We start from the raw sequence: 24,600 nt of genomic DNA on the forward strand, positions 1-24,600 counted from the left end.
AAAGAGATACTTCACTAAATCAAATGCATTCTTCTAGATATATTGTCTTTAAGCAATCTAGTGCTGATTTTTCTTTAGGGAATTATTACACTAGTGGCATGCCTCTTTGTAAACCTGTAAAATACTATAATTCCATATAAATCAGTCTCATGTCTATTCATGAAAGCCCAAAGATTAGAAATCTATTAATAAAAAGACTTGAAAAATAGGTCTAGGAGATTTCATCTGATCACAGTTCCAGAGAGAAAGAGAAGAGAACTGTTGGAAGAAAAGAATTGGTCAACATAGTAAAGGAAAGGACCCAGTGACTAATGAGAACTAAAAAGTTAAGACCTATTCTGGTAAAATTTTTGAAATCCAAAGATAAGGAATAAGTCCTAGATTTCTACCAACAGAAGTTTGGGGGAAAGGTAATAGTGATCTGGACTATGGTAGTGATAGGAGAAATGAAGAGAACATGGTAGATTTGAACTCTATATGAGGTTGATAATCTGCAGAATAGCTATTGCATTTGTTGCAATGGGATGTGATGGGAAGAAATGAATGATTACTAGTCTTCTGGTTTGAATAAATATGTGAGTAGGTGGTAAATAGCTATGTAATATTTTTTAATTGAGGTAACTTACCATTTTAACTGTTTTAATGGGTACAATTCAGTGGTTTTAGTACATTTACAATGTTGTGCAACCATGACTGCTATATAATCCATCACCCCAAAAGGAAACCGTGTACCTATTAAGCAGTCACTCCCCATTCCTGTAGTCATCCCTGGCAACCACTAATCTGCTTTCTGTCTGGATTTGCTTATTCTGAACATTCATATAAATGGGATCATACAACATGTGACATTGTTTTTTGTCTGGCCTCTTTCACTTAGTAGAATGTTTTCAGAGTTTATCAGTGTTGTAGCATGAATAAAGCCTTCATATTTTTATTGCTAAATAATATTTCATTGTATAGATATACCACATTTTGTTTATTGATTCATCAGTTAATGACATTTGAGTTGTTTCTGTTTTTTGGCCATTATGAATAATGCTTCTGTGAACATTCATGTTCAGGTTTTTGCTTGAAAACCTGTTTTCATTGCCTTTGGGTATATACATAGAAGAGGGATAGCTGGGTTGTATGGTAATTCTGTGTCGAACGTTTTGAGGAACTGCCACACTGTTTTACACAGCAGCTGTACCATCTTATGTTCCCACCAGCAATGTATGAAGGTTCTAATTTCTCCACATCCTTACCAACACTTCTTTGTTGTTGTTGTTGTTTAAATAGCCATCCGACTGGGTGTGAAATGGTATTTCACTGTGGCTCTGATTTGCATTTCTTTAATGACTGATGATATGAGTATCTTTTATGAGCTTATTGTCCATTTGTATTGTACGTTTCTCTTTGGAGAAATGTCTGCTCAAGCTTTTTGCCTACTTTTAAATTGCATTGTGTCTCTTTTTGTGGTTGAGTTCTAGGAGTTCTTTTTATGTTCTTGATTCTAGACTTTTTTTTTAAGTTTTTTATTTTAAAAACTTTTTTTTGGCCGTGCCAGTCTGGCATGTGGGATCTTAGTTACCCAACCAGGGATTGAACCTGTGCCCCCTTCAGTGGAAGCATGGAGTCTGAACCACTGGACTGCCAGGGAAGTCCCCTCAATTCTAGACTCTTATCAGATAAATGATTTGCAAATATTTTCTCCCATTCTGAGGGTTGTCTTTTCACTCTCTTGATAGTGTCCTTTGATGCACAAATGTTTTATCTTCCAGTTTGCTAATTCTCTCTTCATCTGTGTCTAATCTGTTTTTTCAATCCATCTATTGAGTTTTTATTTTCATAATTCATTGCTGAAATTCTAAACATTTACTTTTTTTAAATATTAAGCTTGTTAATTTTTTTCTTTTTACATAACATGACACACAATTTTAATACAGCATTTGGTCAGTATTTCTCAATAGAAACTCTCAGCACTTTTGACTCAGTAATTGACTGTGTCTAGGAGCCATGATGTATATTAGGTCTCCAGAACTTATTCATCTAATAACTGAAAGTTTTTACCCTTTGACCAACATCTCCTTTTGCCACCACCACTCTCCTCTCTACTACTATGATTTTGACCTTATTTTTTAGATTCCACATATAAGTGAGATTACATGGAGATTATTTCTTTCTGTGTCTGGTGGCTTATTTCACTTAGCATAATGTCCTCCAGGTTCATCCCTGTTGTTGCAAGTGGAAGGAGTTCCTTCTTTTTTAAGGCTGAATAATATTCCTCAGAGAGAGAGGGAAAGAGAGAGAGAGAGAGTGTGTGTGTGTGCCTGTGTGTGTGTGTGTGTGTGTGTGTAAAATCACATTTTCTTCATCCATCCATCCATTGACAGACACTGAAATTGTTTCTATATTATGGCTACTTTGAATAATGCTGCAGTGAACATGGGAGTGCAAGTATCTCTGTGAAATAGTAATTTTATTTCCTTTTGATATATACTCAGAAGTAGGTTTGCTGGCTCATATGGTAGTTCTATTTTTAATTTTTTGAGGAATCTCCATACTGTTTTTTGTAAGGGTTGTACCAATTTACATTCCCACCAACAGGGTATAGGGGTTCCTTTTTCTCTACATCATTGCCAATACTTAATATCTTTTGACTTTTTGGTAATAGCTGTCCTAACAGGTGTGAGGTGGTATCTCATTGTGATTTTGATTTTTGTGATTGATGATTGTTGATGTTGAGTACATTTTCATGCGCCTGTTGCCCATTCGTATGTCTTCTTTGGAAAATATTTATTCCGGTCCTTTGCCCATTTAAAGAAATTTTTATTTATTTATTTATTTATTTATAGTTATTTTTTTGGCTGTGTTGGGTCTTCGTTGCTGTGCGTGGGCTTTCTCTAGTTGTGGTGAGTGGGGGCTACTCTTTGTAGTAGGGTGTGGGCTTCTCATTGCAGTGGCTTCTCTTGTTGAGGAACACGGGCTCTAGGCACGCAGGCTTCAGTAGTTCTGGCTCACGGGCTCTAGAGTGCAGGCTCAGTAGTTGTGGCGCGTGGGCTTAGCTGCTCCGCGGCATGTGGGATCTTCCTGGACCAGGGCTCGAGCCCATGTCCCCTGCGTTGGCAGGTGGATTCTTAACCACTGCGCCACCAGGGAAGTCCTGCCCATTTTTTAATTAGGTTTTTTGTTTGTTTGTTTTATTTTGCTGTTGAGTATGAGTTCTTTACATATTTTTAGTATTAACCCCTTATCAGATACTTGGTTTGCAAACATTTTCTCCCATTCTGTAGGTTACCTTTTCATTTTGTTGATGGTTTCCCTTGCTGTGCAGAAACTTTTTAGTTTGATACAGTCTCACTTGTTTTGCTTTTGTTTTTGTTGCTTCTGCTTTTGATGTCAAATCCAAAAAAAATCATTTTCAAGATGAATTTCATGGACTTTTCCCCCTGTGTTTTCTTCTAAGAGCTTTATGGTTTCAGGTCTTAGGTTTAAGTTTTAACCCATTTTCAGTTGATTTTTGTGTATAGTGTAGGATAAGGATCCAGTTTCATTCTTTTGCATGTGGATATTCAGTTTTTCCAGTGCTATTTATTGAAGAGACTGTCCCTTCCCCATTGTATATTCTTGGTGCCCTTGTCAAAGATTAGTTGACCGTATATGCATGGGTTTATTTCTAGGTTCTCTATTCTGTTCCATTGATCTATGTGTCTGTTTTTGTGCTAGTACCAAATTGTTTTCCTACTGCTTTGTAATATATACTTGAAATTAAGAAGTGTGTTGTGCCTCCAGTTTTGTTCTTCTTGCTCAAGATTACTTGATTATGTTAGCTATTCAGAGTCTTTTGTGGATCCATGCAAATTTTAGAGTTGCTTTTTCTATTTCTGTGAAAAAATGCCATTGGAATTTTGGTAGGGATTACATTGGATCTGTAGATTACTTTGGGTAGTATGGACATTTTAACAATATTAATTCTTACAGTCCATGAATATAGGATATCTTTCCATTTATTTGTGTCTTCAGTTTCTTCATCAGTGTCTTATAGTTCTCAATGTACAGATCTTTCACCTCCTCGGTTAAATTCATTCTTAAGTATTTTAATCTTTTTGGTGTTAAGCATACTACTTTAAATTCTGTGTCTTATTATTCCATAGTCTGTATTCCCTCTGAGACTATTTTGCATGGTCTTTCTGATTTGCTTTTTTCATGTTCTCTCTTTGTTATTGTTAGTTAAGGACCAGTATTGTATATGAAAAATTGTGGAAGTATTTTGAGATCTGTGATGATGTTATCTTCTTCTAAGAAGATTTATGTTTGTTTTTGTCAGGGACTAGCAATCCAAGATTGCCTTAATTAAATTTTGCGGTAGACATTTGGAGATGAGCTTCAGTCCTGTAAAGGCCAGTCTAGTTTTTTTTTTAATAAATTAATTTATTTATTTTTGGCTGCGTTGGGTCTTTCTTGCCGCATGTGGGCTTTCTCTAGTTGCAGAGAGCGGGGGCTCCTCTTTGTTGTGGTGCGCAGGCTTCTCATTGCGGTGGCTTCTCTTGTTGCAGAGCATAGGCTCTAGAGTGTGTGGGCTTCAGTAGTTGTGGCATGCAGCCTCCGTAGTTGTGGCTTGTGGGCTCTAGAGCGCAGACTCAGTAGTTGTGGCACATGGGCTTAGTTGCTCTACGGCATCTGGGATCTTCCTGGACCAGGGCTCAAACCCGTGTTCCCTGCATTGGCAGGCAGATTCTTAACCACTGCGCCACCAGGGAAGTCCATAGTTTGGGTTTATACTCACTCATAGAATGTAGCCCTTTGGGGTTCCAAACAAAAGTGTTGGAGTTTTACCAGCTCCCCCTTCGCAACTTGGTTCTCCAGCCATTGCAGTACTTGTCTTCCCAGCTGTAAAACTGTCAATGGCTTCTTACCCTTTCAGATGCCACAAAGTAAAGAGTGGCCCCAAATACCATGTCTCAGTCTTCTCCTTGTAATTCTTCATCATGCTATTAACTCTCCAGTGTCTTCAGGAAGATTTTTTAAATGTATATAGTTGTAGTTTCCTTAGGGAAAGGTTGGTCTGAAGTATATAATCTGCCATTACCAGAAGTAGAAGTCAACAGTACGTAAGTGGAAGTAAACAGCATATCATTTACTCTTTTTTTAAATGTTTGAGCAGATTCAAAAATCAACCATATAATGTTAGTCTTACCCATTTATATTTTCATGTACATTCTTGGAGAAAGAGAATAAGAAATAGAGTTACAGTGACCCTACTAGGAATTGCACAGATTGGATTGTCAAGCAGGGGAATATCTTCTTTCGTGTTTGTCTTCTCAGGGACAGTTGAAGACCATTGCTGTAATCTTAACACTTGTTGCATTGTACTGTAATTACTTTTTATATGACTACGTTGTTCATGAGACAGTGAGCCCCTTACAAGGAGGAATCCTGTCTTATTCATGTTCACTTTCCTAGTGCTGAACCTGAAGTTAAGTACCCAGTTATGTAGAAAGGAATCTGTGTGCTGGGAATTCCTTATTTTCTTTTCACAGTGAAAAATCAATATCAGTGTGCACTGTGCTGAGTCATCCAAAAAGATAAATTTTAATAGAGAAGAATTTTAGTAGAAGAATATTTTCTCACCAGCTCTTTTCTCCCATTCTCTTCTGTGTAACAGGTGGCATCTCCACAGAAAGCGACTGTGCTTTTGAGCCAGACTACGCCGTCCCACCACTTCCAGTGAGTGAAGGTATGCAGCACATTCGGATTATGGAGGGCATGTCTCGCTCTCTTCCATCCTCCCCCTTACTCACACATCAGTCTATCAGTGTTCGGCTCCAACCTGTGAAGAAGTTAACTGGTAAGGACTTTACCTAAATTTAGTATATTTAACAGGAAACCTAACAGTGTGGCACTCTAGGTCATATCAGATATGTTTATGTGCATCTCTAGGTTTTTCATCTTTGGCCTTACTAATGTCACAGACTCTTGGAAAGTGGAGCTCCTACTGATTTTAGTTTAGGGAATTAGAATAGTGCTCCATTTGACAGATTGTTGTATTTATTTCCTAAATGATCCATCTGTTGTGGACATATTTTTCTAGGCTTTCAGGAAATTTTCAGTTTTGCCAGAATATACGGTTGTTCTGATTGCATTTATCAGCTTGTTCATGTCAGATTACCAAATGGAGATATTGTAATTTTAGAATAATAAACGCTTCATAGTTTAGCAAAGGTACATCAGTTTGAAATCCTGATTTGTATATTTCATACCTATTTTTAAAAGCTGATCTAGATATTTACCTCTCCATGGTACAGTACTCCAACTTGTTAGGATAATTACTATAATTCATAAGTTGTGGATTGACTTTAATATGATTTCACAGTATGCATTGTGCAGTCAGATCAAGTTGTTAGGTATGAAACTGTGTCTTGATTAAATGAACTTTTATCCCTTAAAGCTTTTTCAGGGAAGAAATTTTAATATATTAAATGATACTTATGTGCGAAAATACGTACACCTGGATCACTTTGTCAGGTTTCTTTTAACATTATTAGTTTATATCAACATCAGTAAGTTGACTGGTATTGAATGGATTATGATTGTATGGAGGCAAGAAATGAAGTCATTCCCAAAGGCTATATTGACTTCCTCCTATGTGTCTGGCATTGAGTTAGACAGTAGTGTTGATTACTGAATGGCAATTCAAAAGAAAATAAGATGATAGAGGGGGAAATGAGATTTTTCACTCTTCCATCTATTTTGAATGAAACTTTTACAATGTTTATAATTTTCATTAAAATAATAGTACTTCTTTATTCTGTAGTTCTACAGAGCATAACTTATGCTTCTTTACAACCTGCACAAAGCATAAGTTATGCCTCTTATATTTTTTTATTGTTTTTTTTAGGCATCTTCAAATGACTGAGTCAAAGTCTACTTTGATTCTTGGGTCATTAGGTAAAAATCAGTAAAGTAGCTTAATAACATTTTACTAAAATACTTATTCCTTCTGTTATCTAAAAACAGGGTAAGTTTTATGTGATTGGGCTTGAATAAAAATTTCAGTGCTTAGAAATCCCTGCTTTTTCTTACAGTTTAAGGTATTACTGATTACTGAAAATACAGATAATCAAATCTGATGGCTGTCAAGTGATATGCTTCATTTTACTGCACATATTGAAAGAAATAGTAAGAAAAATTCAGTTTCCTTATAGAAGTTAGCTGAATTGCCTGAGGTTTTAGAGATAGCACTTTCCTATCCCATTAGCCTATCCCAGTTTGAACTTTAACTTAAATAGACAACCTTTAGATGACCTAAAAGATAAATACATATACTAACAAAGTCAGCACCATGCCTGATATCACAGAGATAGTACAGGGAAGCAGTGATAGGAAGTACACTTGGTTAATTACAGGTATGAACTATTCAGTTTTAATTTTACAGTGCTCGAAGTATAAGCATCCTCTCAGATAATTTTATTTACTGAAGAGGTTGTCAGAGGCCTAAGAATTTGAAGTTTGAGAACACATTTTTAAATATCTGAATGAAAGAAATCTGTCTCCTGAAAGAGGATGCCATGAAAATTTTTCTGTGGCCAATTTTCTGCCAAGTGAATTAGATGATAAGAATTTTCTGGTTTAACCTGGAATTAAATTACTTTGAAATTTAAATTAAAAACATTATTTAGTAGATTATTCATCAGTTACCTTTCCTTTCCTAATTATATTTTGTTATAAGTAAAAAGAACTTTGTATGGGAAAAGATTAACTGACCATAAGGAAATGTCCTTCAGAGAATGGTTCTTAACAAAATACGTTAATTTAATATGGCCATTAGGGCTACACTTCCTAATTTATGCATTTCCATTCATTTAAACTTCCAACTACCTTGTCTTTCTTGTATTCATATTACAACCAAACTGAATAAGCAGGGTCAGAATAGTTATTTTCTTCTGTTTTCTTTCTGACTTTCTAATATTTAGTCTCCTGTCTCTGCTATGGTCAGGGTAGTTTGCTCATTATTCTTCTGTGCTTTTTTTTTTTTTCCCCCCCACTGTTGTGGCCTCTCCCGTTGCAGAGCACAGGCTCTGGACGCTCAGGCCCAGCGGCCATGGCCTACGGGCCCAGCTGCTCCACAGCATGTGGGATCTTCCCGGACTGGGGCACGAACCCGTGTCCCCTACATTGGCAGGTGGACTCTCAACCACTGCGTCACCAGGGAAGCCCTCTTCCGTGCTTTTCACTTAATCATTAAACAAATATTTGTTTAGGACCTACTATATGCCAGGCACTGCTCTAGATACAGTAAACAGAATAGAGGAAAAGACAGTTGAGTCTCCTGCCTTCAAGGTATTTATATTCCATTTGGGAGGGAGACTGATAATAAACATATAACCAATAAATAAATAATTTTAGATAGTAACTAGTACTGTGAAGGTGATAAACTAGGAAAAGGGATAGAGAAAGACTGGGGTAGAGGTAGGTTCTTTCTATGAAGTGATCAGGGAGAGTCAGAGAAGGAGATATTTGAACTGAGGTCTGAATAACAAAAAGAAGCCAGCCATGGGAAGATCTGGGATCAGAGCCTTCCAGGCAGAGGGAACAGTGGGAACAGAAGTCCTAAAGCAGAAAGCAGCGTTGGCATGTTCAAGGGTTAGAAAGAAGGCAGGCGTGTTGTCAGCAAAGTAAGTCAGAGGTGGGGGGAGTATGAAATAATTGAAGAGGTAGGCAGAAGCCAGAGTTTTTAGAATCATGGTAAGGAACCTACTCTGTAGGATTTTAAGCAGAGCTGGAATGGGATATAATATGATCTGATATAGCTTTTAATCATATCTTGGTGGCAAATGTGCTAAGAGTAGAGTATGGGGGTCTGGAGTATCTCATTAACCTTGGGTGTGTTTTCCTGATCTTTAATAGATCTTTAACTTCTAACAAGTTAGTAGAGGTTGAAAAGACAATCTTTTTTTTTTTTGGTTTTATCTCGTAAAACATAATGGAGCAACCTTTTCCTATTATTGTATAACCTTTGTGCTCTCAGCGTGTTTGTCTTCTACACACAGGTGTATATGAAGGTCCATTTCCAAATACTTTGACTTCTCTTTAGTCTCGAGGGAGTGAGAATGGGAAAGGTTTGCTCAAGAATAAAGACATGTAATTGGAAGCTGGAAAACTAATTATATATGTATATATTAAATATGTATATTTAGAATATATATCACTATCCTGTACAGAAACAAGTTACCATAAAAGTGATCAAGAGAAAAACAGGCTCTGTGGTCATACTGCTTGATTTTGTATCCCAGCTCTGAGAAAGTCACTTTACTACTACCTGCTTCTGTTTCTTCCTCTGCAAAATGGGGTTAACAATACCTCCTACCTCATGGATAGTCAGGTCTATAACCCATTGATGGTTATCACATTGCTTAATACTGTGTTTGGCAAATAATAAATGCTCAGAATGTGTTCACTGCTATTGTTAACAAAATTATTAAATTCGGTGAGAAGTTTTTAAAAATTTCTTTTAGCATTAGACACCAGTTTGGAACTTTAAAACTTTGCACATTTTAAAAATTATACTTTTTAATGAGTAATAGTAATAATGATAATTCTCATTTGAGTGCCTGTTGTGTTGACATACACATGTAAACTCATGTATTCTTCACATGTATCTCAATTTTACACATGAATAAATTAAATCTTAGGTAAAATGTCTTGCTCAAAATGATACAACTAGGAAACGGTCAGAGCCAAGATTAATACCTAGGCCTTTAAACCCTAAATGTGTCTCATTTTACCAATGAAAAAATTGAGGTTTAGAGAACTTAACCAACTCACCCAAGGCATCTGGTATATCACTTAAGACTTTTTTGTTAAAAAAAGTAACATAGCCAAATGGTTTAAGCCAATATAGGGAAACTAGAAGACCTAGAGGTTAGTCAAGCCTCCAGGTTCACTTGCTCAGTGGATGTTGCTCTGCATTGGGGGAGGCGTGGAAGAGAGTGTGCAGAGACATACCGTTGGCCCCAGTAGCTGTGGTCATGAGATTGCCCCCGTCCTCTGGATTCTTGCTCCGTGACCTTTTCCAGATGCTTTGTGCATAATATCATAAAGCCCCTCAGCACACGTCTTAAAATACAGATAATTGGGAATGCCAGTAGTTCACTCATTCAACACTTAATGAATTTACACTGTCTGCCTACTATGTACACCGTAGGTTTAGTAAAAGTTAAAGTTTGAGTATTCATACTGTTAGTAGGGCTGTAAATTGGTACACCCTTTTTACATTAAAGTCTTTAAAATTTTATCTATTCATTTATTTATTTATGGCTGCATTGGGTTGCTGTACGCGGGCTTTCTCCAGTTGTGTTGAGCGGGGGCTACGCTTCATTGCGGTGCGCGGGCTTCTCTTGTTGTGGAGCACGGGCTCTAGGCACGGGGGCTTCAGTAGTTGTGGCTCGCGGGCTCTAGAGCGCAGGCTCAGTAGTTGTGGCCACGGGCTTAGTTGCTCCACGGCATGTGGGATCTTTCCGGACCAGGGATCGAACCCGTGTCCCCTGCATTGGCAGGTGGATTCTTAACCACTGTGCTACCAGGGAAGTTCCAGTACACCCTTTTTGTAGAACAGTTTGAAATATGTATCAAAATTGTAATGCACATAATCTTTGACACAACAATTGTATTGCTAAGATAGTATTTTATAAATAAATTTGAACAAATTTGAAATGTATATGTGTGTATGTATATGTATATATATTGTTTATGTAGTAGAAAAATGAAAATCTAAATATCAATAATCGTAATCCACTTGTGTTTTTAAATGATATGCAAACATACACACATCACAGGTGCATTCATTTGGTGGTGGAGTGGAGATAGGATAGCTCTAACTCAAAAGCAGGAGGAGAATGACATGAATTTTGTTCTATATCCTTCTATCATGTTTGTATTTTTATGTGTAAAACCCAGTGTATCTCATGAGACGATATAACAAAATGGACCCTGACTGCCCTTTTCTAATTGTGTCAACTTGTGCAAAGTTGCTTCGTCTCTATACTTCAGTTTCCTTGTTTCTAAAATAAGGATAATAATAGTATTTACCTCATAGGACTATAAGAGAATTGGATGAGTTGGTTTGTGTAAAAGCTCATAAAACAGCGTCTGGCATGGAATAAGTAGTCCAATAAATGTTAGCAACGGTCATTATTATAATTTTAAAATAGATTTGGGTGACTTTCTGTCAGCTGTCAAATATGAATTCTGAGCCTTTGGAAGATGACCTTCAAGTAGTTTATTTAATAGCCTTAAGTAAGTCCCTCTCCTGAGGAGTAACCTTAAAATACTGATATCAAAAGGATTAGTATCTGGGAATACTAATTAGTATTAGCCTCTGGGAAAAGATTTTTTGGCCTTATTTTTAAAGTATTTGCTACCAATAGATTGTAATGACCAAGTGGCAATCCAATTTAGATGGTAAATAAGTTACAGTAACCAGTCTGATCATGCTGCAGCCTAGTTATTTTAGATGCTAGCTAAGGCCAAAATATTATTTTAAAATACGTTATTAATAAAATGGAATCATTGACTTCTTTCTGAGACATCCTGGGAAAATTGCTTACAGCTATTTTGACATTAAAAAGAGCCTATACATAGTCTACATAGTCTGATATATTGTAGTGTACTTATGATATGTTCGTCACGTAAGAATAATTATCTTGCAATTGTTAGAAACACTGGAATTCAAGGTGTACTTTAGTAAATTTTATTAGAAAAAAAGGGTTGCTATGAAGATTAAATAAGATTTCTTAAACATACAACCTAGCATGTAATAAACATTGATAAATGTTACTTTTTTTAATTTAATTAATTTTTTATACAGCAGGTTCTTATTAGTTCTGATAAATGTTAGTTTTCATTTTGTATCTTGGATAAAGTGGAAATATAGTCTTGAGAAAATTATTGAAAAGCCACTTTGGAAATATAAAGAGCCTAGAGATCATGTTAGTCTTCACAGTTTGATTTATCTTAGTGTACTCATGCTACTGTAGGATAAGAGTAAATACTGCTAGGGATTTATGACCAGGGCGGAAGATGGCAAGGGTGGCAGTGGATGGAAAATTACTAAGTGGAGACATCAAGGGTAGGGGAATTCTTGCTGAAAGCAAACCAGGGAATTAGATATCAAGTGTGTGGGGCTCCTGCCGAACTGACTTTGCAGGATTCTTGATACAACTGGTCTAAGCGGGGTGTAAGATAGGCTACAAGGATGTACTGTACAACACGGAGAATAGAGCCAATATTTTGTAATAACTGTAAGTGGAGTGTAACTTTTAAAAACTGTGTAGATAGGTAGGTAGGTAGGTATGTAGGTAGATAGATAGATAGATAGATAGATAGATAGATAGATAGGGGGCTCAGAGCAGCCTGACTAAATTTTAGTTAAGGAGACAGTCTTTGTCATTATGTATATTTTGAACACCTAAATGGCAACATACGTTATCAAATAAAGAGTTCTTTATTTGATGTTTGCATGTGCTGAATTTGCAACATAATTAAATCTCTTTAGATTTTTATAGGAACTCAAGGGTTTGTATAGAGCAAATAATTTTCTCTTCTGCTATTTTTTTTCATATTTAAATGGAAGTCACTCATACAGAGTAAAAGCATTATTTATACCATTGTGGTATTTATAGTGGGATTATTTAAGGCAACTATAGTGTTGCTGTGTATATTCCACTGAAATACAGTAGTTCTGTCATCCTACCTCTATTCAACCACTACTGGGTAAAGGTTGAAAAAAAATACCAAAATGTCCCTTAGCGGAGAAAGGGCCAAAATCCTCTGGTGAGGATCAGCAGTGCCCAGGAACCTCTGGAGTCAAATACTCACATTTTAGGGTCTGAGTTGACTTAGCCAAGTATATGCAAGATTGTATTTTTCAGCAGAACTCTTATCAGTACCTACTTATGAGAAGTTGTTCTTTATAAACTTGTGCTCAGTTTCCCATTTCCTTCTATCTCTCTAAATGGTCATTACCTCCTACAATGTATTCTTTTTTATTTGTAGACTAATATTTTCTAGAAGAAAATAGTGTCTTCCTAGGAAAACTATAGCATATAGTACAAATGAGGGTAATTCCCAACAAGATGTTTTTATAATTTTCCTGTGAAACTGTTATTTTTAGCCTTCATCTGTGTTTAAAAAAAAAATTTCCTGAGAGGTGTTCTTTTCTTTGATGTAGAATTTAACTGGTAAGCAAATGAGCTGATCCCCTACTTTCTTTTTCTATCTTAGTAGTTGTTTGGTTAGGATCTCAGTTGTAGAAAACTGAGTTGCCTTGGCTAGTCTAAACAGAAAGACATTTAGTGAAGTGTTATGATAGCTTTCAGAATCTCCAGGAAGGCCTGACTGCAGCCAGAAACTCCACCACCCTACAATCCTAAAGGAACAACACAACTTATCACAGTTGCCCTGGAGGAACCAGATGTACCATCACCTTAGTGTTTATCATATGCTAATTGATTTCTTTTTTTCCAGTGTGCATATATATATGGTGTATGTATGTTCGAATGCTTTTATTAGAAAACAAGAAATACCGAAAGTAAATTTACTATTAATTTAACTCAAGGAGATAGAAGAAGAATAAGTAAACATAAAAGAAGTAATCAAAAAATTAAAAGCAAAAATGAGTAAAACTAAAAAACAAAATAAAAATTCTTGATCAGTGAAGCCACAAACAAGTTCACTGAAAAGATTAAGAGAGTGGAACAATCTTTGACAGGTAAGATTTTCCACCAAAGAGGAAAAGAGGAGAGAGAAGAGATAACATATGTGATACATAGAACAAGGAATGAAATAGCTGCGGATAATAATGTTCTTTATTGTAACAGAATATAGTATACAGGCTTATAGCAGAACAACATAAAAACTAGATAAATGGAAGAAAACAAACTGTAAAATTAACTCAAGTAAACTTAAAAATATGACTAGCCCAGTAACCATAGAAATCAAAGAACCCTAAGACTCAGCAGGTCCAGATGATTTTACAGGCAAGTTTTATTAAACTTTTAGGTAATAATAATAGTAATAGTAATAATAGATAATGTATATTGAGCTGTTTCTCTGTTCCACACGGTATGAAATGCTTTACGTAGTGAGCAGATTTAATTTTCATGGCAATCTAAGTGGATAGTCAGTGGCTTCTGTGTGAAAATTTTCAGTGATGGCAAGCTTTCTACTTTGTACTTAGCCTATTTTGTTGAATAGTTTTAACCATCAATTTTCTATTTACACATATGCAAATATCCTCTGTTGTCCCCACCTGCTAGTTCTAGTTCTGTTTATTTATGACATAAATGAATCTTCTCTTCCACACGGCAGTCCTTTATATCCTGGAAAGCCATTTTCATATCTGCTTTCTCTAGCTTAAGAGACTTCATTAAGACCTGTCCAGTATCAAGATGGTCCTAGATCTATGTTATTTCCTCTATCTTCTAGTCTAGTAACTATATCAAAATGAACACGAGATTATTTCGGAATTACTTTTCTTTGTGACCCTTTATTGGCTCTTAGTGAGCATTTTACCTTTTATGAAGGTTTTTTATAAACTATTTAAAATGCATGTTTTCCCACTTTCTAGTCCTGTAGCCCTCCTAATTTCTTACGTGGGTTTACAGAGAATGCTATTAGTAGTTTCATGTTCCTGTCTTCATGTTCTTTTAGAACTCAAGTGTAAATTGTGTGGGCCTGGATTTCAAGTATATGTTTTTAAACTCAAAACTTGGACTTCAGTGACTTCTTAACAATGTTTATTCTACCCTTTTTAGTTTAAATGTAATTAATGGAGAAGACTAAAGCAAAAAAAGGGAGTAATTGTTCTCTGTCTCTTGCTTGGAGGCAGGTTGTTGTTAACCTCGGCAAACTTTGGAGGCAGTTATACTTGTTACGCAGGGTTCAAGCCCTTACTCTGCCATTTATTAGCTGTATGACCTTGGTCAAGCCACTTAAGTCCTCTGAGCATGTTTTCTAATCTGTATTATAATATTATTATTATCATTGTTCAAGGCTACTTAGTAAGATACAATCTGGTAACACTCACTAAAAGGAGGTCTAAACAGACCCTAAATGTTAGGGTGATCAGCAGTATGTAACTGGTTGTGTGAACAGGAAAAGGTGAAACCTGTTAATCCAAGGGAATCTTGGAACAGACAGCAGGCACAGTTCCAGGGGGCACAAGTGGTTAATATTAAGGAAAATGTTTAATAGTGAGAACCCATCATAAAGCAACGTTTTGTTGTCAGCAGATCTTTATGGAAGAATGATACTGATATATCTATAATGTGGCAGAGTTAAGGCTCAGAACTCTAGGCCCAAAAGAACCAATAGTGCCATACTGGTCAAGAGCCCAGCCTTTCCAGTTGGACAGAGAACCAGGTTAAAATTCTACACTCATTCATTTGTAAACTGCATGTCTGGACAGATGAATACTTTTTGAGCTTCTCTTTCCTCTATAATATGTATACTAGGAAAAATAATACCTTAGGGCTGAGAGGAATACAGAAATGTTTGTATAGAGTTTCTCTATGTTCCTAGCATTTACTGTGTCAAAACATTTAAGTATGATTTGACAGTTACTACCATGAAGCTCTGTTACATTCGATACTACACCCTGGATGTAATTTTCAATATTTGAAAGAGCCTAAAAGAAAATATACATTTACTTGTCATAAAATTATACAGACTAGCTTATTTTGTTTTGGATGAAATTATATCACCTTTCTGTGATCAACTTATATTTATTTGAAACTCCATTTAATAGTTTATTATATCTCTGTTTAAATTAATAAATAAAATTTTTGACAGATAAAACCTTTTAAAATTTAAGTCTATATGGGAGGAAATAATAAAAAGAATCCTAACAGGTGAAAAAGTTGGCAATTACTTGGTTGATAACTCTGATAACCTTTTGAGCTAGTGTGTGGTGTTTCTAAGAGTTGAATATCACTTTTAAAGATGGCAGTGAAGTTTATAGAAAAAAAGATTCTTCATTGTCGATTCTTCCTTTGTGATTTCCCCAGAAAACTCACCATGGTTTTCTGGCACAGTTCCTAGGAAGTCTATTTTTAAAATTAATTGTCCCTGTTTTCCCTACTTATCTACCCACTTGCTATGGAATATGAGCAGTTAAAAAGTGTCAGATACAGGGGCTTCCCTGGTGGCGCAGTGGTTGAGAGTCCGCCTGCTGATGCAGGGGACACGGGTTCGTGCCCTGGTCCGGGAAGATCCCACATGCCGCGGAGCGGCTGGGCCTGTGAGCCATGGCCGCTGAGCCTGAGCGTCCGGAGCCTGTGCTCCGCAACGGGAGAGGCCACAACAGTGAGAGGCCCACATAACACACACACACAAAAAAAAAAAAAAAAAAAAAGGTGTCAGATACTGAATGTAGGTACTAAATAACGTTGCTCATCAGTAATACTCTTCAGTCACAAAGCTTCATAAAAGGCAAATAAGTAAATATCCATTATTCAAAGGAAAATCCTCTTAGTGACTCTCCAAACAGGAAGTAAATTATAGTATGGGATTATTTAAAGCTTAGCATAGAATATATATTCACATTATAACAGTGCTTATTATAATGCTAAACCATGTTTTTTTTCTCATTATAGAAAATTATGTGCCCTAAATGATGTATTCAGCTTGTAAGAGTAATAAATACACGGCATGACAGAATAGTCCCTCTCTGATGAACATTTTAAACACCAGAGGGCAGAGTGTTCCAAAGGACATTTTCTATTATCCCATTATCATTCATTCTTTCATGTCATTGGCTGCATTTTAAAAAAGTAAGAAATATGGCCATTTGAGAATCACCTATGTATCTGAGTGATCTGTTTTGTTTAGACAACATAATGAGCAGTGTTCTGATACATGCTAGAGTTGGTTAATCCACATGTTCCCTCCTTTTCTAGTTAAAGTCTATATTTCTGGCTTCTGAAAGCGACTATTTTTTTAAGTCATATGTACATCTGTATCATTTAGTGAGTTTCATAAATTGAAGATTTATTTAGTGAATTAAGTGAGAGAAAGGTGATCAATATGTATGTCTTGTAGTTCAGTATGCCCTTTTATGTTCTACTTATCCATAAAAAACATTCTGAAAGAGCCACCTGCCAGCTAATGATCTTTTTCAAATACTGGAATTGTAATGTAGAGATAGCATCACACACATTTGAGGAAATTTTATTCAGGGCTTAGGTAATAAAGTCAACATATCAAGTAAAAACTCTATAAAATAAAAATTATCCTCTGAAATCCCTTAAGAGGATAATTCATAGCATTCATTAAACAGAAATACTGCTTTTCAATATGTCCAACCCTGCCAGTTTTTTAAGCTCATTTATTGACCACCAGATGAATAGTTGGCTCATGTATAGAGGCCACATTATATGATTTTTAAGAATACATTTCTTTCTCTTCTCTGTTAGTCATCACTCTTCTCTTGGAAGTTGAAGTCCTGATCTGGAACAGTAGCCATTTCTGGGAAAGGAAGAAACCAAAATTAGAAATTTGTCCAAAGCTTGAATTGCTATAATAAGTAGGATGGATACTTTCTTACTTCTGTGCCAATAGAGATTTCATATATTCACCTCTTCATAAGTATTACCCTGCCTTTAAGCACTATAGAGTTTAACACTGATGATTACTCCTTAGAGAAAGCTTATAAAGGGAGAAGATTGGGAAAAGAATAAAAAGAATATAAAACTCTGTGTAAGGTTTAGAATGACTTACCTAAATTAATCATAAGGGAATTAAAAATTAGTAGTCGGGAATAGCTCAGTCTCTTAAATCTCTTTCTACCCTTACCTTAAGTTAAATCCAATTTTTAAAAATTCAAAAACAAACCTATGTACTTTGTCTTTTAAAGTATCTTAACCTTATCCTCATCTCAGTCAGCTCCTACAGAGCATAAGCAACATTAAAATGAAAGCCAGTGGAAAAATGATTTGTTGTCCAAGTTTGCATTTTTTCCAAAATTATTCTGGAATCCATCTAATGCATGGATCAGCTCAACTTGATTTGGGGGAGAAGGGAACTTGCCTTCCTTTTCCTGAAGTATTGAGTTATTGATATTCTTAAAGACACAAAGAGAATTTCCCTGAAAAATAACCATTGGGGCAAGAAAATATTTGATTAAAAAAAAACCACTAGATAGATTAGACTATCAGGGAAACAGAACAGAGTTGTGCTGTCCATAGAATTTTCAAATCTAATGTAAATGCTCATTTTTAGGTTTGCCTTACAGTTTTCTAGTTAGGTGAGAGGAAAGTAATTGAAAATCATTTGAAACAAGTTTCTTACTTTGCATGATCTTTAGTATTACCATTCTATAGAAATTGCTTATACTTCTGTATCTCCAAGTTATCATTTTCTAAAGATGTTTATAAGTCATGTTGGGACAGTAAAATTACTTTTGCATGATTATCTTAAATACTCCTTTAACACTAGTCCACAGAATCTCTGTTTACTATAGTTCTAAAATGAAGTGTTTCCTTGCAACAAATACGTGCAATATGTTGACACCAAATATTCAGTCAAACATAAAACTAGCCTGAAAAAATATTTACTCTTTTAGGCTATTTTCCATGTCTGTTGAAATCCATTTTTCCTTTTCATCTTTGCTATTTTGCGTAATTAGGTATTTTTAAATAAGATGACATAGATTTTTAGAATTTCAAGCCTTTGCATTACATTATTTTATTTTATTTCCACAGTAGCTTTAGGAAGAAAGTAGAAAATATGTTATTACCTGTACTTTACTGATGAAGAATTTGAGGGTTGGAGTTAAGTGACTTACCCAGGGTTATGTCTAGTAAGCAACTGAGCCATTATCATACCTACAATCAAAAGTCTAGCCAAGTGCATGTCCTTCCTGCTACATTGCAGTCCTTTTAATTCACATTTTACTGAGGTTATCATCATTTAGGGAGAGTAATGCAACATAAATCTATGACTAACAAATATATAATTATACCAGAATTATTATTACAGTGGTAATGCTGCCCACATAAGAGAACAATATAGGGCTTCCCTGGTGGTGCAGTGGTTGAGAGTCCGCCTGCCGATGCAGGGGACACGAGTTCGTGCCCTGGTCTGGAAAGATCCCACATGCCGCGGAGCGGCTGGGCCCGTGAGCCATGGCCGCTGAGCCTGCGTGTCCGGAGCCTGTGCTCCTCAACGGGAGAGGCCACAACAGTGAGAGGCCCACGTACAGCAAAAAAAAAAAAAAAAGAGAGAGAACAATATAATAAAAAAATTACCTGTTTTGCTTTGCATTGTTTCTGAACATTTCATTAAATATGTGGTGATGGGAAAGAAAACCACACTGATTGATACAGAACAATTCCATATAGAATTGCCCTATCTAAATAGATGAATAGTACCAGTGAACCATGCTTCAGAAGCCTAGTGAAAGATTTTTTTCTCAACAAGTCAGTTCAGAACCATGTCTACAATAATGCAGAGTGCCGTTACCACTGCTAAATCCATGCATTGACACTTTCTCTAGCTCCCCCTTCTCCCATGGTTCTTTTTTGAAGCTATTCTGCTGTCCACTGAAAGAGAAGGGACTCTTCTGGATTCCAGGGAGGTGAGGAGAAGCTATGACAAGAGAAAAGTTCTCCAGGCCCTGAAGGGAAAGTTCATCAGAAGCATGGAGTGGGCTAGTAACCCTTTCTCACCAGTGACTGACACAAAGAATTTCCTTGATCACACGTGAAGGCTGGGAGCGTTTTCAGGGCAGTTAGTGTCTTTTGTACCTTTCTGCATCTGTAAGGAACGTAGGAGGTAGTATACCTCTCTTTGAAATTGAAACCATTGCTACTATATTAGTCAACTGATGGTTCTGCAGTTTTGATCTATCTGATGATCCATCTGAACGAAAGGCATTTAATCAAGTTTTTAACATCTCTATTTAAAAATAAATTTTCTTCTGTTTCACATTTTAGACAGTTCCTTATTTCTCACTGTCTAATTTTACCATTTAACCCAATAAACTGTGATGATATTACAGGCACATGTTAGCTTGCTAAAGTATTACTAATCTTTTTAGAAACCTCAATATGCAGTTTTTGTTAGTGTCTTATTTAGTTACTTTTTTTTTTTTTTTGCAATATACACATAGTTCTGATTTAGGAATTCAGAAGAGTAAAATCTGAGGAGAAATCAGTGAGAAAGGAGTTAATAGCTTTAAGGCATGAGGAGCTTACAGCTTTTTAATATAAATCGTTCCCAGAATCCATGTCACAGCTCCTTATATGGTGCTGCTTTTTTCCCTTTGGTTGCTATGACAACAGCAGCACTGCACCATTCATCAGCTCTGGACCTGGGCTGCATTGCTAGCCTTCCGTGTTACTCCTGAATGTTAAGAACATCCGTGAATCATTCACTATGTTAACGCTGCGCCATTAGAAACCTAAGAACCAGTTCTTCCAGCATTTTGCTCTAACAGAAGGGTAAACTAAACTGCGCCACAGAGGAAAATTGTATAAATATTTCTTTTTTCCTAAGGGAGTCTTACAGTCTATATTTGCTGCAGTATTCTGAAAGGGTAAGCTCATGTCAAGCAGTCTAATGAAAAGAACTCGTCTGTGTCATCTTTCTTAAAATCATTAACTGTTCAAAACAAATACCACATTGCATCTCTGGATACAGAAAGGAGCAGGTGATGTTGTTAGGGGTTCTAAGGTCCTTCGGGAGCATCACTTGTGCTTTGGGACCATAACCAGCATCTGCTATAAGAAGTATCACCTGTAACACACAGTAAGTTCTGAGCAGTGTGAATTGCTGGCTGGGGAAGATTAAAGTGTGGATCGTTACTGACATGTCAGCTCTGAATAACAGCACAACCGGTGAATAAAAAGAAGCCTTTCAGGTTTTCAGGAGAAAAGACTATATAGTATTGACTAATGAGGAAGAAAAACTAAAGCCTGTGAGTATGAGTAGAGTATTTGTGTATTACATGGATTTCTGAGCTATGAGGCCTACTTTGAGCTTTGTAGAAAAGCAAACGCCACCTAAGAGAATTTTACACTTAGTTTTCAGGGAAGCCATTAAGAAATGTCATTAGGTACATTTATTTAATTTTTAATTGTGTTTGTTTACTTGTGTGTGTGTATATATGAATCTTTTAAAGTGTTATATTTTTTAAAATAATATTTCATTGTAAAGAATGCTGTTTAACTCAATGTTTTAATGAAATGTGAAGCTCAGATTGCTTTTTTTGTTAGATTATGATTCCAGAATAGATTTCTGCTTCCTATTGCAATATCCTTATAAGTAAAATACATTAAAAAAAATATCAATGTGGAAAACTAGAATTTTGTAAGCATATTTCCTTAATACATCAAATCTTTCTTATTTCATTAACTGGAGTGCTTGCAGATGGATGTTCTTGCATAGTTTAAGGACTTTTTTTTAACTTAACATTATTTGCTAGTTATGTTGATTTATATTATCTGTTTTCCCAGGTGAGAAAGGTGAATTAGAGATTTACCATTCTTACTTGTATTTTTAGACCATTTGGTAATTATCAATTTAAGAGAAATTGAATTTATAGGTTACATTTTCTCAAAAGACTCTGTCCATTTTCTGGCTTTTAATTATTTTTTCTTTTTAGTTCTTCAGCTAACCATGGTAACTTAGAAATGTACTAAAAGTAGGAACTTGATTTTTCAAAATTAGAATATTTAGACTGATCTTCAACCACCTCACAAAAGAAAAAGGCATTTCATCTGGGCTTATTCATGTAGTTATCCACCTTCTTAAATTGTTCTCCTTACATACATGTTGTTCAGAGTAGATAGACTTCAGGGACATAACTGGGTTCCTTTAATTTAGATTAAATTACCAAAAATTTACTTGTAAATTACTCGTGTTTGCCATTACTATATTTTGATTTGTATTCCTTCTTCCGTTTTTGAGATTTTTGCCTATAGAGCTATACATAAGACTTTGCGCAATGTTTAAGAAACCTTTAAATAGGGAGAATTAATGTATTAAAGGATAATGAAAGTACTAATCACTTATACTTACTGTCATTTCTGTCAGTAGTAATATTTTACTTTTATATGAAAGCCTATAATTAATAGATTAAATAAATTGATTCACATTTTAACCATTGCCATGCAAGAAAATATGAATTTAAAAATTTATGTATATTTAATAACTGTGTACATTGTAAGTTAACACTCCTTTTTGACTAGTCTATCCTCATAAGTATACAAAGGATTTTGTATTCCATTATCTCTGAAACTATAATTCTTATTAATAGTAACAAAGACTGATTGGATTTTTATTTTGTCTGCGTTGGGTCTTCGTTGCTGTGCACGGGCTTTCTCCAGTCGTGGCGAGCAGGGGCTACTCTTCGTTGCGGTGCGCGGACTTCTCATTGCGGTGGCTTCTCTTGTTGTGGAGCACTGGCTCTAGGTACACGGGCTTCAGTAGTTGCAGCACGTGGGTTCAGTAGTTGTGGCTCTCGCGCTCTAGAGCGCAGGCTTAGTGGTTGTGGCACACGGGCTTAGTTGCTCCACGGCATGTGGGATCTTCCCAGACCAGGGATCAAACCCATATCCCCTACATTGGCAGGTGGATTCTTAACCACTGCACCACCAGGAAGTCCCTGATTTGGATATTTTTAATAAGGATAGTATTTTTAATAATCAGATTTATTCATTTTGATGTAATCTTTCTTGGCACATCCTGTGATTTTTTTTTTTTCAATGTTTGGGTCCTTGCCTAACGTATGTATTCCTAAAAGGTTGTATATAAGTATATTTGTTTGTAAATTGTCTAATTTAAAATCCACTAGTGAAGCTTCCTGTTTTGAGAGATTCTGCCGTTAAGTTGATTTGGTGAATCTGTATATCATATCCTAGGTTTTCTTAAAGAGCCATCAAGTTTATTTCAGTATCTAGGGATTCAAGTTGCAGATTTAACTGGCAGCATTCTGTGAAGAAATTAAACCTCATGCTTCGGACTAAAGTTTAACCTCTCAATTTCAAAATAGTTTAACATCTTCAGGTTTACTTTCTGAAATCCTTTAGTGTCTTTACAATATTTTTCATATAACAGATAACTGGGTAAAATCTTAGTTGAAAGTAGGCATTGCTTTCATTTGGGGGGAAATGTGCTAGTGAATAAATAATATATAAAATTTATAAATATAAAAGGCTTAGGTTTCTTCCCTAGTTTCCATTAACTAAAACTTAACGTTTTCATCCTAATACCACTTCTGAATATCTGGAAAATTGTTAGTACCACTAATAAGCTTTTACTAGGAAATAGGTGCCTAATTTCTCTCAGGATCTACATTAAGATTGAAAGTCTCATATTGGTGATAAGTTATTTTAAAAGAGTGATTCCTAGTTATTGTTTTCTCATGGACATCAGTCATAATATATCTATGATAAATGTGTCTTCTTCACACTCCAACATTATATAGTAAGACATTCTAACCACTTTTGTAAGCTCTGCAGCTTGGGACATGTTTACCTCTCTGAAGTTTCTCTTTTATAAAATTAATGAAATAATGCCTTTTGTAGTGTCATTGTAGGCATTAAGAAAGATAATATATATGTGAAATATCTAGTATAGTACTTAATACAAAGGAAACATTTTCTAAGTAATAATTCTCCACGCTTCCTCTCCATTGTCCAAAAGTTCTTGGACTTTTCCCTCGGAGTACCTTAGGACATAGGAATTTGAATGCATAACAAAAGGGTATGCGATGTAGCCTGAAGGGGCATCTAAAAGCAAATCTGGAAATTTCTTGGAAGTCTCATATTTCCCCTTTTAAGGTAGTCTATGTTCTATATTTTTTTAAAATCATAAAAATGTTTCCCCAAAAAATCTTTGAGTAAAACTCAACTTTTCAGGAAAATATGCCACATTTTCTCCTATAAATTTGCACCAAAATACTACTACCTATCCTTATGAATTCCCAAGTTTAAGACATACTACTCAGATCTCTTGGTCTGGGTATCATTTTTGTTTTTTAAGATTTAATTTTTATTTATTTTTGGCTGTGTTGGGTCTTCATTGCCGTGCACGGGCTTTGTGTAGTTGTGGCGAGCGGGGGCTACTCTTCATTGTGGTGCACAGGCTTCTCATTGCAGTGGCTTCTCTTGTTGAGGAGCACGGGCTCTAGGCACGTGGGCTTCCGTAGTTGTGGCACATGGGCTCAGTAGTTGTGGTGCGCAAGCTCTAGAGCACAGGCTCAGTAGTTTGGCACATGGGCTTTGTTGCTCCACGGCATGTGGGATCTTCCCAGACCAGGGCTCGAACCCATGTCCCCTGCACTGGCAGGTGGACTCCCAACCACTGCGCCACCAGGGAAGTCCCTGGGTATCATCTTTTAAGAAATAAAGATCCTTTACTAAAAGACACGTGTTTCTCTGGAGAAACAGATTGAGAATCAAGAGGCAGGGATGAAAAATGAATCTGGTAAAAGCTGAAAGGCTTATTACTCAGTTCAAAAGAGCAAGCTTATTACTCAGTTCAAAAGTGGTATGGAGCTGAGTCAAGCTGTAGTGGGATGAGTAAGGAATACCTTCATGTCAGAAATGAAGAACGGTGATG

The 24,600-nt window shown here is 35.9% G+C and overlaps 1 protein-coding gene across 4 annotated transcripts in view; it reads left to right on the forward strand.

Moving 5' to 3' along the window:
• TANC2 (tetratricopeptide repeat, ankyrin repeat and coiled-coil containing 2) overlaps positions 1-24,600 on the forward strand; it is a 354,826-nt gene that overhangs the window by 116,517 nt on the left and 213,709 nt on the right. For 2 of the 4 annotated variants that reach the window (XM_082602709.1, XM_082602710.1), the window contains exon 4: positions 5,645-5,827. In XM_082602709.1, coding sequence (XP_082458835.1) covers positions 5,645-5,827 — 183 coding nt within the window. The remainder of the gene's footprint in view (positions 1-5,644; positions 5,828-24,600) is intronic. The other 2 variants (XM_082602711.1, XM_082602712.1) reach the window with 1 other exon arrangement.

Source organism: Mesoplodon mirus (genome assembly GCF_964341445.2).
Source record: "Mesoplodon mirus genome assembly, chromosome: 18".
Lineage (NCBI taxonomy): Eukaryota > Metazoa > Chordata > Mammalia > Artiodactyla > Ziphiidae > Mesoplodon > Mesoplodon mirus.